General features: G+C 42.3%; 4 protein-coding genes across 4 annotated transcripts; 2 read left to right on the plus strand and 2 right to left on the minus strand.

Annotated features, from left to right (window-relative positions):
- Window positions 1-203: 203 nt before the first annotated feature.
- Window positions 204-505, plus strand: CTRU02_213346 (uncharacterized protein; the record flags this gene model as incomplete). Its single annotated transcript, XM_070206033.1, has 2 exons — window positions 204-429; window positions 486-505. The coding sequence occupies 2 exons, from the start codon at window positions 204-206 to the stop codon at window positions 503-505; spliced, it is 246 nt and encodes an 81-aa protein (XP_070060426.1).
- Window positions 506-589: 84 nt separating this feature from the next.
- Window positions 590-901, plus strand: CTRU02_213347 (uncharacterized protein; the record flags this gene model as incomplete). The annotated part of the gene is made up of 1 exon (XM_036731584.2): window positions 590-901. The coding sequence occupies one exon, from the start codon at window positions 590-592 to the stop codon at window positions 899-901; it is 312 nt and encodes a 103-aa protein (XP_036576583.2).
- A 4,401-nt stretch (window positions 902-5,302) lies between these two features.
- CTRU02_213348 (reverse transcriptase domain protein) lies at window positions 5,303-6,127 on the minus strand (the record flags this gene model as incomplete). The annotated part of the gene is made up of 4 exons (XM_070206034.1): window positions 5,303-5,461; window positions 5,573-5,773; window positions 5,831-6,022; window positions 6,053-6,127. The coding sequence occupies 4 exons, from the start codon at window positions 6,125-6,127 to the stop codon at window positions 5,303-5,305; spliced, it is 627 nt and encodes a 208-aa protein (XP_070060427.1).
- Window positions 6,128-6,178: 51 nt separating this feature from the next.
- On the minus strand, window positions 6,179-6,373 carry CTRU02_213349 (uncharacterized protein; the record flags this gene model as incomplete). The annotated part of the gene is made up of 1 exon (XM_070206035.1): window positions 6,179-6,373. One exon carries the CDS (start codon window positions 6,371-6,373, stop codon window positions 6,179-6,181), a length of 195 nt encoding a protein of 64 aa, XP_070060428.1.
- Between the last annotated feature and the right edge of the window lie 7,946 nt (window positions 6,374-14,319).

A 14,319-nucleotide genomic window follows, 5' to 3' on the forward strand; every position in this document is an offset into this window, starting at 1 on the left:
TTGTTACGACGTAACGGCTGACGGCCGTCCCTATAACCGCTGAGCCCCTGCGGGGTCGTCGTCAGTGGTCTGTTAACTGTCGGGTCGTAACATCAGCTCCCCTCTTAAAGGTCTTGTCCTCGAGACCTGAGTATAGGTAGGTCGTTGGTCCCAGGTTGGGGATCCACAAATTTGCTTCCTTTGTTTTTCATGATGCCGACACCATGTCAGGTCGCGTTCGAAAGACAAAGTCGTACTTGACTGTGATAAAAGATCGTGAGAGAGCTGCGCTTATTGAATACGTGGAGTCCCGATCGATTGCTAGCGACATGCCTTGCACTCGTTGTTTCCGTGCAAAGGTCCCGTGTCGTTTTGGCGAGAAGTCTACACGCTGTAGGACTTGCATCGAGGCGAAGAAACCTTGTGACGGCGTCCTCGTGGCGTCTACTCGTAAGTCGTGTTTTTGTGTTTTCGCTGTTCTGGGGGTTGCTAATGTTTGCTTCTAGTTCAGAAGTTGAACTCTTAGCAAAAGGAGTGGGATGAGAAAGAAGAGAAAGCGGGTGAGGAGCTATTCGCGCTTCATCAAGAGTTTGCTCGTTTGCAAGTTCAAATGGCGGATGCTGCGGGTCGTCTGAAACGGATTCGGACGGTCCGTAAGATGGTTCGGGAGCGGCAGACCGAAGTTTTTAAGCGTGGTATGCAGGAGGTTAACAGGGAGGATGGCGTCCTGGCGGACGACGAAGTCCTACCTGCCTTGGATGCTTACGAGAGGTTCGTCGTTAGTGACCTCCAGGCAGTGGGTCTCGGGAATGATCCTCCTTGGTCCCTTTTTGGTTTTGGTGACGAGTTTGTGGGTTTGGGTCCTCTGGTGGATGGCGCGGGTGCGGGGAGTGTTGGAGGTTCCTCGGCTACTCAGGGCTAGGTGTTCCTAGGCGAAGAAACGTTTTGTTGCCCTGGGGTTTCTTGGTTGGTCGAAACTTGGGTTGAGGGTTTCTGACGCGAGGGTTGTGTGTTGGTCTTTGCATGACTTTGGCGTGCTGTCGTGTTTCCCATTGCGTCCAGTATTCTTAAAGTTCCTCTTGTGCGTGCTCCAAGTTTGATGCGGGTTCCCATGTGTTTTCTTCGTGTCCGTAGTTTTTCTACTTGATTAGGTATTGTATTTCTGTGTCATCGTGCTGATCGATGTGATCGAGGATCCTTTCGACCTCGTAGTCCTGTTCCGGGTCGACTTCGATGTGGTCTATAGTTCGTGATCCTTTTGGTGCTGGCTCGAGAAGTGAAATATGAAAAACTGGATGACACTTCATAGTGTCTGGTAGTGCGAGTTTGAAGTTGACGTTGGATACCTTCTTCGTGATTTCGAAGGGTCTAAGTTTCTTGAAGTCTAACTTATCGCTTGGTCGTTTTGTTTTGATGTTCCGGCGGAGAAGGTATGCGCTATCCCCCTCCTTCAGAGTTGGTCCCTCAACTCTTGTCTTGTCAGCGTATTTGCGCATGCGTTCGCGCACAAATTCAAGGTCTCTGGGAAGATCTCGTTGGATTTCCTTGAGTTTGTTGATATCTGCCACAGCTTTCAGAGCTGTTGGGCCTTGTCGGGGTTGTCTATAGGCTGTCGGGTTGAATCCGTAGTTTAAGTAGAATGGTGATTCTTTTGTACTTTCTCCTACTGCGCTGTTGTAGGCGAACTGGGCTATAGGTAGCAGTTGGACCCAGTTGTTTTGCTGATAGTTGACGTAGCAGCGTAGGTAGGTTTCTATGATCTGATTGATTCGTTCTGTCTGGCCATCGGTTTGCGGATGGAAAGCGGTGGACATCTTGTGGTCAGATCCTAGCTGCGAGATCAGGGATCTCCAAAACTTGGAAGTGAACAGCTTGTCTCTGTCGGATACGATTTCCTTCGGCATTCCGTGTTGGCTTACGATCACCTGCAGAAACTTGTAGGCGAGGTCTTCTGCAGTGCTTGACTCCATGTACGGAATGAAGTATAAGTACTTTGTGAGTCTGTCGACGATGACGAGGATACTGTCGTAGTGGACGTTGGTTATCGGTTCTCGGGACTTAGGTAACTTAGTGACGAAGTCTAGCGAGATGGATTCCTATGCGGTTTGTGGCACTGGGAGCGGCTGTATCTTTCCATAAGGCTGATGTCGGCTGGGTTTGCTTTTTGCGCAAACCTCACAGTCCTTAATCGCTAAAGATACTTCTTGTCGTGTAGCCGTTTTGTCGTAGTGTTGACGGATGCGTTTCCACGTTTTGGTTACGCCTTGGTGACCATGTGCGGGTGCGGAGTGTATCTCCCTAATGGCTTCAGGAGACATCCTTCCAGGCGTGCTGGTACTGTCTCTTCTGGCCATCATTAAGAGTCTGGCTGCTGGCACAAGGTCTCCGTTTTTGTCTGTTTTGAGGATAACTCGGGTTTCCTTAGGTACCTGGACCTTGTGGTCCGGTCGTCGGCTGAGGGCGTCGGCCCTGCCGTTCTCCTTGCCCTTTCGGTAGATGATTCTGAAATTGAATTCTGACAAGAATTCGGACCATCGAATTTGTCGTTTGTTGAGATCTTTCGATGTGGTGAAGTGTGCGAGATTCTTGTGGTCGGTGTATACTTTGACCTCGTACTTGGTTCCTGAGAGTTGCGGTCTCCATTCTTTGAATGCCTCGATAATTGCCATAAGTTCCTTGTCGTGTATCTGGTAGTTGAGTTCTGGGCCGTGTAACTTGCGTGAGAAGAAGGCGTAAGGGTGTAGTCGTCCTTCGTCGTCTCGTTGGCCTAGTTGTCCTCCTATAGCGTAGTCTGAGGAGTCGGTCTCGACTTCGAATGGTTTCTCAGGGTTTGGTATAACAAGTATTGGTTCCGATGTGACTTGTTGTTTGATCTCGTTGAAGGCTTGTTCTTGTTCTTCTTCCTATTGCTAGGGAATATCTTTCTTCGAGAGTCTCGTGAGAGGGTCGTTTTTGTCTGAGTACCCTTCTAGGAACCGTCGGTAGTAGTTCACATATCTAATAAAGGATTGTACGTCCTTAACGTTCTGTGGTGTAGGCTAGTCTCGTACTGCTGCGATTTTGTCTTTGGATATTTTGAGGATTCCTGGGGCTATCGTAAAACCTAGGAATTCGACTTCTTTGGCGTGAAACTTGCTCTTCTCGGGTTCCACTAGGAGTTTAGCGTCTTGTAGTTTCCGCAGTACTTGGTATACGTGTTTTTTGTGGTCTTCCAGAGTCTTGGAGAAGATTAGGATGTCGTCGAGGTAAACTACGACGAACACATCTAGAAATTCTCGTAAGACGTGGTTGATCATCGTCTGGAATGTCGCGGGTGCGTTGGTGAGTCCGAAGGGCATTACAAGGTACTCGTAATGTCCTCGGCGTGTTCGAAACGCTGTCTTCCATTCTTCACCTGATTTCATCCGGATCAGGTTATAGGCTCCTTTTAGGTCGAGTGCTGTAAACCACTGTGCTCCGTGCAACAGGTCTCGTAGTTCGGAGATGAGCGGTAGTGGGTAGCAGTTCTTGATCGTAATGTCGTTGAGTTTCCGGTAGTCGACGCAGAGTCGTAGTTTGCCGTTCTTTTTTAATACGAACAGGATTAGGTATCCCGCTGGTGATATAGAGGGTCTGATGTATCCCTTCTGTAGATTTTCTTTGAGGTAAGCGTCGAGTGCTTCCATTTCTTTCTGGTTGAGTCCGTAGATTGCTTCTAGCTTTGGCTCCTTCCCTTCCTTAAGGGGTATCTCGTGGTCGTAGTTGCTGTGTTCCGGGAGTCCGGTCTCGAGTTCTTTGGCGAATAGCTTCTGGTATTGCCGGTATTCTTTTGGGATAGACAGAAGTCGGTCTTCCTTGCCGATGTCTGTTGCTGATAACGTCCTGGCGTTTGCATCCTTTATCCGTAGGTATGCTAGAAATCTCTTCGCTTCAGGAGTCTTGAGAGGTTCGTTTGAGGCACCGTTCCGTGGTTGCTTCTCAGTGACTGAATCCTGGTCCCAATGGAGTTGGCCTGTTCTCCAATCTATCCGTGGGTTACTGTCGTATAACCATGGTCTTCCAAGGATGACATCGTACTTGTCTCCTATCTCCGTAATATCGAAGTTCAGTCGCTTATTCCGGCCATGGATCTGCAAAGGGAGTTGCGCTGTCTCTATAGCAATGCGTCCTCCGCCGTACTGGACTTGTTCTCCTTCAACGGTGCTGAGTTCGTAGCAGTCTTCGGCTGCTTTTCTTTTCCAGGTTATCTTTCTTTCATTTACCGTTCTTGGTGATATGAAGTTTCCTTGGGCTCCGCTGTCGATCATGGCGGTAGCTGTTCTTCCGTTGAGCTGTATTTGGACTTGTACATGCTCGTGTCGTTGTGTCGTGGGCGTCGTTGCGCTACATAGGGACCTTGTCTGGACTGCCTGTCGTTATCCCTTGTCTTCGGTAGGCGAGTCTAGTTTTTTAACTGCTCGTCCGTTCCTTGTTCGTCGTTTTCTTGCTATTTCTTCCATGCTTCGTCTTTCTTGATATAGTGGACTCGGCGCTAGTCTTGGTAGCAGTAATACCACTGTATTTCTTCGTCAGAGTCCTCTCTAGAGCTAGTGTCGTTAACTGAAGCGACTTTAAAGGCGACTTCTAGTTGGGCATGTTGGCGGGCAACATCGCGAGGTGTTTCCGAGTCGTTAGGGGTGTTCTTAGTCGTTTCTGATTCGACCTATTCTTCTAGTTCTTAGTTGATTTGGCGGATCCGTGCGGGATCTCCTTGTGCATGTTGTCGTCGTTCGATGTATACGTCCAGCGTACCGAGTTGTCGTTGCTATATAGGGTTTTGTAAGTCCTGTTGAATCCGCTGCAGGTTGGCTTGTCGTCCTGCGTAGAGGAGGTTTAGTCTTCGCTGATTGTCTTGTTCTAATTCCTCGTTGTCGTTTATACTGTCGAGCTGTTCGATTGTCTTGCGCTCGATTTTGCTATTGCTTCTATATCCTATAGCGAGGGTCCGTTTAGGTGCGTTGGTGGTGTCGTAACCAGATCGTTCTTGAGGTTTCTAGGGGTACCATCCTGCGTATTCCTTACTACTAGAGTAGATATAGCAGTTGTTATCGAAGCAAGTAGTCCAGTTGAGTTGTTTATAAGGGATCGTCTTCGTAGCGATACTCGCTTATCGTTTCTCTAGTACCGGTTGGAAGCGTTCCTTCTTAGGTAACCTGCATTCGTATGCTAGGTGTCTAATCTTCTGGCAGTTATAGCACTATCTATCTTTCTTCTAACTGTCGTTCTTTTTGTCGTTTCTCTATATAGTACTAAGGTCTATTGGTCTACTGTGGTAACCATAGGCAGTACTTTGTCGGGGGTTGTTCTAGTTGTTGCGGGGTCTATTGTCGTTTCGCTGGTTGTTGAACTGGTGCTGAGGCTGCCACTGGTACTTGCGTCCTGAGTTGGGGTTTTGTCGTTTTTCGCTTCTTTCCTTTCGTCGTTCGAAAAGCCGGTTGTCGATTTTGATGGCGAGTTCGGCGTACTAGAGAAAGTCGTCAGGTCGATCAATCTTGATAATCTCGTCCTTAACTTCGTCTTTTAGTCCTTGATAGAACATAAAGATCTTGGTTTCCTCGGTAAGGTTAAGTTAAACGCTAAGTTGTCGGAAATTAGCGGAGTAGTCTTTAGCAGACTTAGTCTGCTTAAGTTGTGCTAGATCTCGTTCGGCTTGTCGCTTTTCGTCGGGGTCTTGGAAGAGTGACCTGAGCGTATCCTCGAATCCTTTAAAATTGGCGTAGATGTCGCGGGTCTCGGTGGTGCACTCGTCGAGAGTCTTGCATTTAAGGTATTCTTCCTGGATTGGTTTAAACTACTTGAGGGCCTTTCCTCGGAGGTAGGTGGCTGCGTGTACTACTTTTTCGGTTTCGTTGGTAAAATCTCTATGGTGAAAGTTCTGGTAGTTTTTAACCTGAATTAGGAATCCTTTAAGGGTCCCGGGGGTTCCGTCGTAGGTGACAGGCGCACTGAGCTTGAGCTTTTGTCGTCCTCCGTGGACGGGCGTGGTGACGATGTTGGCGGCGGCCCGGAGGGTGGTGATTTCCCCCTGGAGTTCCTAGATCTTCCGGAGGTTGGCGTCCCCCTTGATGTCTTCTTCCAGCTTCTTGTAGGCCTGTCCAGCGTGCTGGAGTTGCTCGTTGAGGTTTTCCATTGCTTGTCGGTTTTCGTTGACGATTTTCTGCATGTCTTTTGTCTCGGCTTCTTATTTCTGGATTATGCGTCGGAGCTTATCGTAGCTTTCCTTGGTGAAAGAGCCATCTCCATCGGAGTCGTACTTGAGGTCTGGCATGTCGAAGTCCTCAGTGTTGGCGGGCTCCTGCGCGAGGCTCTGAGGCTGGTTGCGCGAAGAGGATGAGGATCCTGGAGTGGGTGATTTGGCAGAAGCGCGAGAAGACATCTTGTCTATACTGTTTAGTAGTTCTCAAAAGGTGACTTACTGAACAGGAGCAATCAAAGTGTTACGGCCAGCTAACTGACAGTGGGTTTGTGTTAACAGTAAGCTAGGGATTGAGAGTAGTAACAGTCGTTCCGTGGTCCTGGTCGAATAGATCGTAGATCTTCAAAGGTCTTGGTAATCAGTCAAGGCCTCAACAAGAGTCGTAGAGTAGTCGTCACTTAGGTATAGCTGAAAGTACCGGTTAGGGTAATCACAAAGTTGATTGCTGAAGAACTAGGAAAGGTAGGACTCGAGAGGACTCGAGTCCCAACTATATACAAGTCTGGTTCCATGCTGAACACTTCCTGATCCTGGGGGACCGACACCCAGGACGTCGGTCCATCGCCATGGACCGCCCTTGGCACCGTCGGTCCTGTCCCAGGACCGCTTATCGTCCGTCGGTCCTGCTTATCGTCACGTGACCTGTATCCTAGTTCTTCCGTTCCGTGGGGGTTGTTACGACGTAACGGCTGACGGCCGTCCCTATAACCGCTGAGCCCCTGCGGGGTCGTCGTCAGTGGTCTGTTAACTGTCGGGTCGTAACACTTATTCTAAATCTTAAAGCCATTCGATACGCTTTCGGTAGCTAGTTTTCAGCGTAAATACTTCGATATTCTTAACCTTGATATCTCCCCTTTCGCTAGAGGTAAGACTCTGTTTTAGTCGTACTAATAATATCTGCTAGAGCTACTCTAATAGATCGTTTTAGCGTTTAGTTTAAGATAAAGATGTCTCAAGTTAGGCGATTCACTCTAGAAGAGCAGTATAATCAACCTCTCTTAGCTAAGTATAGCTACTATTCTCTTGACTCGCCGGTTCGTCAGGAGGGTTAATTGGGTCAGGGGATTCGCGAATTCGTTCATCTTTACTACTACTTCCTACTATTATAACTATTAGTAGCTAATAGAGAAGAATCAGAATTATTACGGGGTTTTAGCTAGGAATAGTTATAATAGTAATAAATGTCGTATTTTTCCAAAGCTGATTCTTGATCCTCTAGATCAAGAGTCTGGAGCTAGAACCTGTCTTTTATCTAGGTGTTGTGCCCTGCTAGGTGAAACATGTGTGTTAACCTTCTTAGTGTAGCGCCCCATAGCGCTTCTAGTAGTGCAGCGCCCCATAGCTCTTTGCCCTGTTACAACAAGATACTCGTATAGCGAATAAGAATCGGTATAGACAACTATCTAAATCGTTAATAGGTTAAGGTAGTTAGTAATTATCGCTAGGGTTATAGCGAAGGCATAGGCTATATCGACGCTAGCAACTATCTTATAGATCTCTAACGCTAATACGCTATAGGTAACTTATTTACTTTTCGTAAAGCTATAATAAACAAGGTTACCGTAAATCGTAAATTCTCCGTTATTACTATTAGAGGAAGTATCGTTAGCTAGGATAATTAGAAACCCTAATTAGGAGGAAAGGTCGTAGTTATTAGCAAACGACCTATTAACGAAAACGAATAGCTTAGCTATTATAAGGTCGAGTAGGATAAACGTTATTCCTTAGTTAAGCAATTCTATTTGCTATTAAATCCGTTAATTTAGTACTTTTATTGCTTTTAGCAAAAGGTCTTAGTATTAAGTAGTAGTAGATAAATCAAAACAGGCCTCGGGTTAGTAAATTAACGCGATATACGCCCTTCTAGCGCGTTGTTCGACATATTGCTATTTTAAGTTAGGTTTAGTAGTCTTAATACATCGTAACTTCTTAGCTTATCCCTTTTGCTTTAAATTAATCGAATTATCGGTTAACAGCGCGATTATCCCTCCGTTGAATTAGAGGGGTTTGTTAATTATAAGGATATTCTTCGCTTTTGCCGTAAAAGCCGCTTTTTCTAACTATTCGTCTTCTAATTATAAGAACGCCTTGTCTAACAAATCGAGGGTATCGTTGGTTTGCATGCCGATATAGCTAAAGTATAGATTTTCGGTAGATAAGATTAATAAGCATAGATCGTACGAAGAAGTAACTATCTAGAGATTCTCTTTATAATGCTTATAATACGTTGCCTACTAGTAGGTTCTAGCTTCTGCAATTCCGTACAAAGGCTTTACAACCTTTATAATAATCCCTTTTAAGTACTAGTCTTAAATTTACTTCGGTAGGTAGGCGAGAATAATACGATTAAGCCTTATAAAGGATTAAACGTAGGCTTATATAATATCTTAAAGCTATAATTATTTCCCTTCTCGTAAGAGTAATAAGGTAATTAATAGAATTAGCTATTAACTTGCCTACTAAATCGTTAGCGATTAGGTTAATATAGCCTTCTTACTATCGTCGGCATAACCTTATATTATAAGTCTCGATTTCTTATAGGGTTTAGTTATTTTACCCTTAACTTCGTTAACGATACGAGATCGGAAGATTCGTACGTTCTAATACTTTCTCTTATTAAACTAAGTAAATTTAAATACTCTTCTAGCGATAAGGCTATTAATCTCTTATTTAGTTAACTATTCAAACGGTTCGCTTAATATAGTAATAATACCTTCTCGTCGTAGTTTAATTACTAATTCTTTGTCTACTTACTCCTTAATCGATAGGAATATTTATTAATAATCTAGGTTATCGTTAAATTCCTTTATAAAGTAGGCGATTAGCAGTAGTCTCTTCCGGGGTCTGCCTAGGCGTCTTCTCGGTAGCTCCGGTGCTTCTTGCAGTTCGTCTGGTTCACTGCCTCTGCTAGCGACGATAATTTCGTTACATACTACTTCCTACTACGGTATCTTAGCTTCGGGTTCTTCTTCTTCTAGCGCGGCGATAGAATTAGGTAGTTAATCAAGATCTTCATAGTATAGTTTAACTATAATAAACCGGAAGGTCTTTAGACTATATAGCATATCGATAGTATAGGTTTTGCTATTTATAACTATTAAAGTAAATAGTCTAGTCTAGCCTTTCTTTTCGCGCTATACTTATACTTACGACCGTAGTAGTAAATTAATAATTAGCCTTATATCAAGGCTATTATAAGTAGCGATAGCTTTTACTACCTATCGCCTTACGTAAAGTTCGTATATTTTGCTTATTGCCTTCTTAATCGCTTTTACCTACCTTATAACTTCGGGAGATAGTAGTAAATTGTTAGTAATTCGTAGGTATAAGCCGAATACTAAGAGTATTAGCATTATTTCGTTTAGGCTAGCAGTATCGTTAACTACTTTAACTATTATTTAAAATGCTAATTCTAGCGTAATTATTAGGTCTTCTACTTTGATAATTTCGTATACCTTCCTTAGAGGTATATAGTATCGTTTAACTTTCCTAATACTATTATAGGCTTCTATAGGAATTTCCTTGATTTTAATTGCTATTCCTCTTGCCGCGTTTCGGAATTCTATTAAGCGGAAGTTTGTTCTAGCGTCGGTAACTAGCTAGTCTAGGGGTCCTTGATATATATCTATCTAGCAGAGGCGTAAGGCTTCCTAAGTAGCTTTCGTAGAAATGTCCTTAAGGAACCGGGTAGCGTTAAACGCTATAGCGGTATCGACGACGTAGAGGACCGGTCTATTACCTTTAAGGTATATTACGTCGGCGATAACCTTATAGTTAAATTCGTAATCGTCTCGTAACGTAAATTTAAACCGTAATAGCGCTAGTACGTATATTTAGTATCGATAGTAGACTTTCGATAGTTGCTTAATTACCGTAATTTTAACTAGGTAGCTAGCCTTCTAAAGCACCTTATATAATCGTTAAATAGATAGGTATCCGAAGCGATAGTAAACCCGTCGTAATTTAGTATCTATAAGGTAGTTCTAAGCAAGTAGTTTCTCCTTATCGAGTAATAACTATAGGTAGCCTTATTTGCAAATAATAGGTATAACCTTATTTCCTTAGATAAAGGTATTCGTAACGTTATTAAAGTAGACCTTTAATTAGTCTATATCTCCTAGGTATATAAGGAAGGGAGTATTAGTCTTAATAACGTAAAATTTAACGCTTCTAAACAGCGTTAGCACTTTAGTAGTCCTTATAGACTTTAATAGTATTTTATCGCCGAATTTTACTATAACGCTGCTAGCCACCTTAGTATTTAACGTAATTCCTTCGTAAATTTGTTATAAGGCTATAAATTATAAGTAGCTAGCGGTTGAGAATCCTGCTACGCCCGAGTCGGGTATAATCCCTTAGAAGTTCTAGGCAGAGTAGCGTCCCTCGAGTATAAATTGCGAAGGTAGCTCTTTCGGTTCTAGTTAGTTGCGGAAGAGGTCTTCTTTCATAATAGCATAGCAGGTTGACTAGTCTGCTAAGATCGTAGCGATCCTATTGCCGTTAATTGCTATTATAGTGAAATAGGCGGTAACCTAGAATTAACTATTGCTGCTAGTCTCTTCCTCTTCGTTACTTTTACTAGTTTATTCGGTTACGTAGTAGTATTACTAAGGGTCTTCGGCGGTAGGTTATAAGTCTAACCCGTCGAAACCCTCGTATTAGACGAGAAATTAGCTATATGCTAGAAGTAATATATCTTAGGTATATTAGGTAGTTTTAAACTTCTTATACGCTTTTCGTCTCTCTTCTATAGTATATTTAGTTAACTAGTAGTTAGGTTTTCTATATACGTAGTACTTCTTAAGCGTTAGCAGTAATAAGGGTTTGTTACGGCTTCTTCTTCGTAATAATCGACTTCGTAATAAACGACTATATCGTAAATAACGCCTTCGACTGTTAAAAGTTCTGTCGGTCTAGTACTGCTTTAGTAGGTTAGCTACTATATTAAATTGTTATTAGTTAAGACGGGTAGCTGTCTCGATCGACGAGATTAATTAGCTATAAAGTCCCTCGTACGTCTCAGCCGGTATAAATAACGCTATTACATACTCTAGAATATCTCTATAAGCGTATAGAAGTTAGGTATAGAGGGATCGGTCGTTATGATCTTGTTATAGCAAACCAGGCTAAATCTTGCTTAATTTGTTATATAGTATATTAAAATACTCCGATTTAGTCTTTCTAAGGTTATTACGAATGATTTAGGGAAGAGTAGTTATATTCTACTACGTAACGTACGCTTATTACCTTTCCCTAGTTTCGAAGTATGATTTTAATTAGTTGATTATAGTCTCGAAGTTAGGCTATAGGTTAATTACTTTAATTAAGGCGTAGAAGTAGGTTTTAGCTATTCCTTTTAGTATTAGGGGAAATGCCTTATTATATTAGGAGGTATAAATTCCTAGCATTTTATAGTAATCTACGAATACTAGCATCTTCTTTTTAAGTATATTATATATATCGCCGCTATATTTTATATCGTCAGGGTATAGTTTTGTAAATTCTGTTAATTGCTTTCCGATACGGTCTGTTAACTTATATAGTTAGAAGTCTATTAATAGAGAGACCGTAGGATATAGCGGTTAGTACGGTAGTTGCTACTATTATTATTCTTATAGAGGAGGTAGTTATAAGGTTGGTTCGACTCTTCCTCTTATGCTATTAGCTACTATTGCCGGTCTCGTAATCTCTTTATAGAATTCGGGGTCTTTTATTAAAGCCTTTAGGTTGCGATATCTCTTAACGCCTTGTTCGAGTTCTTAGGGTAACTAGTAGTAGAATTCTTCCTTTTTAAAGGCTAATGCTACGTTTTTCGAGATTTTCTTACTATCTATTTCGATATAGACGCCGTTACCGATTAAATAGTCTCTAAAGAATCGTAGGATTAGGGGAGGTATGTTCTAGAAGTCTTCTTCTAACTAGTCAGCGAAATCGGGAGAAACTTTGTTCTATAGCTCGAGGCTTATAAGATTCCTCTTCTTATAAGTCTTAAGTAGGAAACCTATATAGGAACCTAGTTGTTATAAGCTAGCGTTTATAAAGTCGATTGCCTAGTTGCTTTATACTACTAGATCGATTATACTTTCGATTCTTTATAAGATAGGGACTATTAATTAGCTTTTAGTAGTAACGCTGCTTATAAGAGATCCTTCTTATAAATTTCGCTTTATTTTAATAATATAAAAGGATTACTTCTATTTAGAATCTTAAATTCTAATCCTTAATAGCGTTAGCTACGATTAGTATAAGATATAGGCTTAGAAGTAAAAGTTAAAAGACGATTCGGGATATTACGATTCTAAAAGGAAAGAATTATAAAATCGGGGATTTTCGTCGGTTTGTCGTTTATTTCCGTCGGCGCCGTTCTTACTAATATTCTCGAAAGGTATAAAGGTATATATAGGTCTTAAATTAGTAGGGAGAGAGTTCTACCGTAGATTCTCTCGTAAATCTCTCTTTCTTACTTCAGGCTTTGCTTCTTACTATTAGGAAGTTTAGAATCTAGTAGATAGTTAGCCTTATAACGCTTATAACTATATATATTTCTCTTAAGCTATAGCCTCGGAGGCATATATATATAGCTATATAGGCAGATTACTACCGGTAGTCTCTACTTACCTTTCGGCGTATTTTTCTTCTAGTAGGGAGGTCTCTTATAGTAAGCGCCTCGTAGTTAGTACCTTGTCTAGGAATTTATTAAGAAACTAGCAGGCGCCTCGTGATTAGCATTATACATAGGGGATAGTTATAGTTAGGGAAGTTATTATCCTTTATAGGATTTGTAAATCTTTGCCTTTATAGCGTAAAGAGGTTAGAAGACTATCGATTCGGTAGGTTTCTTCTTCTAGTAATTAAAAACGCGTAATAGAACGCTCTTGCTAGCGATAATTAGCTACGATTAACCTTATCCTGCCTAAGGTAAGCATAGCAGTCCTTAGGTTACTTGAATAATCGGATTGCTAGTAGATTCGAGGAAAAGAAGCTTTCTTCTACTAGTTTCCGTAGATCCTAGTTACTCTTGCTTCTTCTCTTATTAGTACGAAATCCCTACTTTTACCTAGGCTTAGGTATCTAGTTCAAGAAGTCGTCTCTTCTAGTATTAACCTTGCTAATCTACGGTTTATCCGTAGCAGAGTAGTAATTATAAAGTTAACTAAATTAATAATAACTATAAAGTTTACTACTAATCAGTATAGGTTTTATAAGGGGTAAAACGGAATTCCGTTCGTTAATAACAAATAATAGTAAATTAGTTCTAATCGATAGTTTATAATAGTTGAAAGTAGTATTGTTAACTAGAAGGTAGGGATATTCCCCCTTTGCCTGTCACGTGGGTCTGGGAGGCTTGGGCCTCTCAGCCTGGCGGGCGTGTGGCTGGAAGTGCCACACGACTCCGTATTCCAACTATCGCAACAGTTAGTAAGTCTGCACATTGTCAACTTGACTAACCTTCGGTGCACTACATCATGAGAGAATTCTTCCCAGTTAAATTCGACTGTAAAACTTTCTTGCATCTTTATCCATGATGAGGTAGTTTAATCCTATAAGCCCCTTCTTCCGGGCGACCATGTAAATCGCTTAATTTCGATCGCAAGACTCACTTGCATAGCTCTCGACTGCGATATAGTTGCATCGAACGACATTCTAACCTGTCAGAACAGGTGCTGACTGGTTCTCTTTCTGACCAAGTCCATCGCGCTAACAGTAAATTAACTATCAAATGTTGCAAATAGCTCTCGAGAAGAAGTGCTTACATATATATAGCAAGGTGCTCAAGTTCGACCATGTCAGACATTATCTAGTGCTCTATCCACGAAGATGGAGTCACGAGAAAACAGGAGGAGAGGAAGAAGTGCCCATTAGCTATCTAAAAGCACTCTATGGTTATTAGCGCAGAACACATCCAGGAGGGGTCATATTCCATACTTGGCCCGCAGGTTCGGGACAAACTGCCCTAGTTTAGAGACATCTGTTCTAGCTTTTATCTTACTTAGCAAAGTGCTGTCAGCCAATCGCGTACAGGTATCCTGGTGGTCATGATGAGCCATGCTGACTCACATTCAATCAAGAATACGTTTGAATCGACGGGCGAAATTCAATCGGTTCCTAGTTGTCAGAAATAGTCC

This window comes from Colletotrichum truncatum (assembly GCF_014235925.2).
Source record: "Colletotrichum truncatum strain CMES1059 chromosome Unknown Contig_0009, whole genome shotgun sequence".
NCBI lineage: Eukaryota > Fungi > Ascomycota > Sordariomycetes > Glomerellales > Glomerellaceae > Colletotrichum > Colletotrichum truncatum.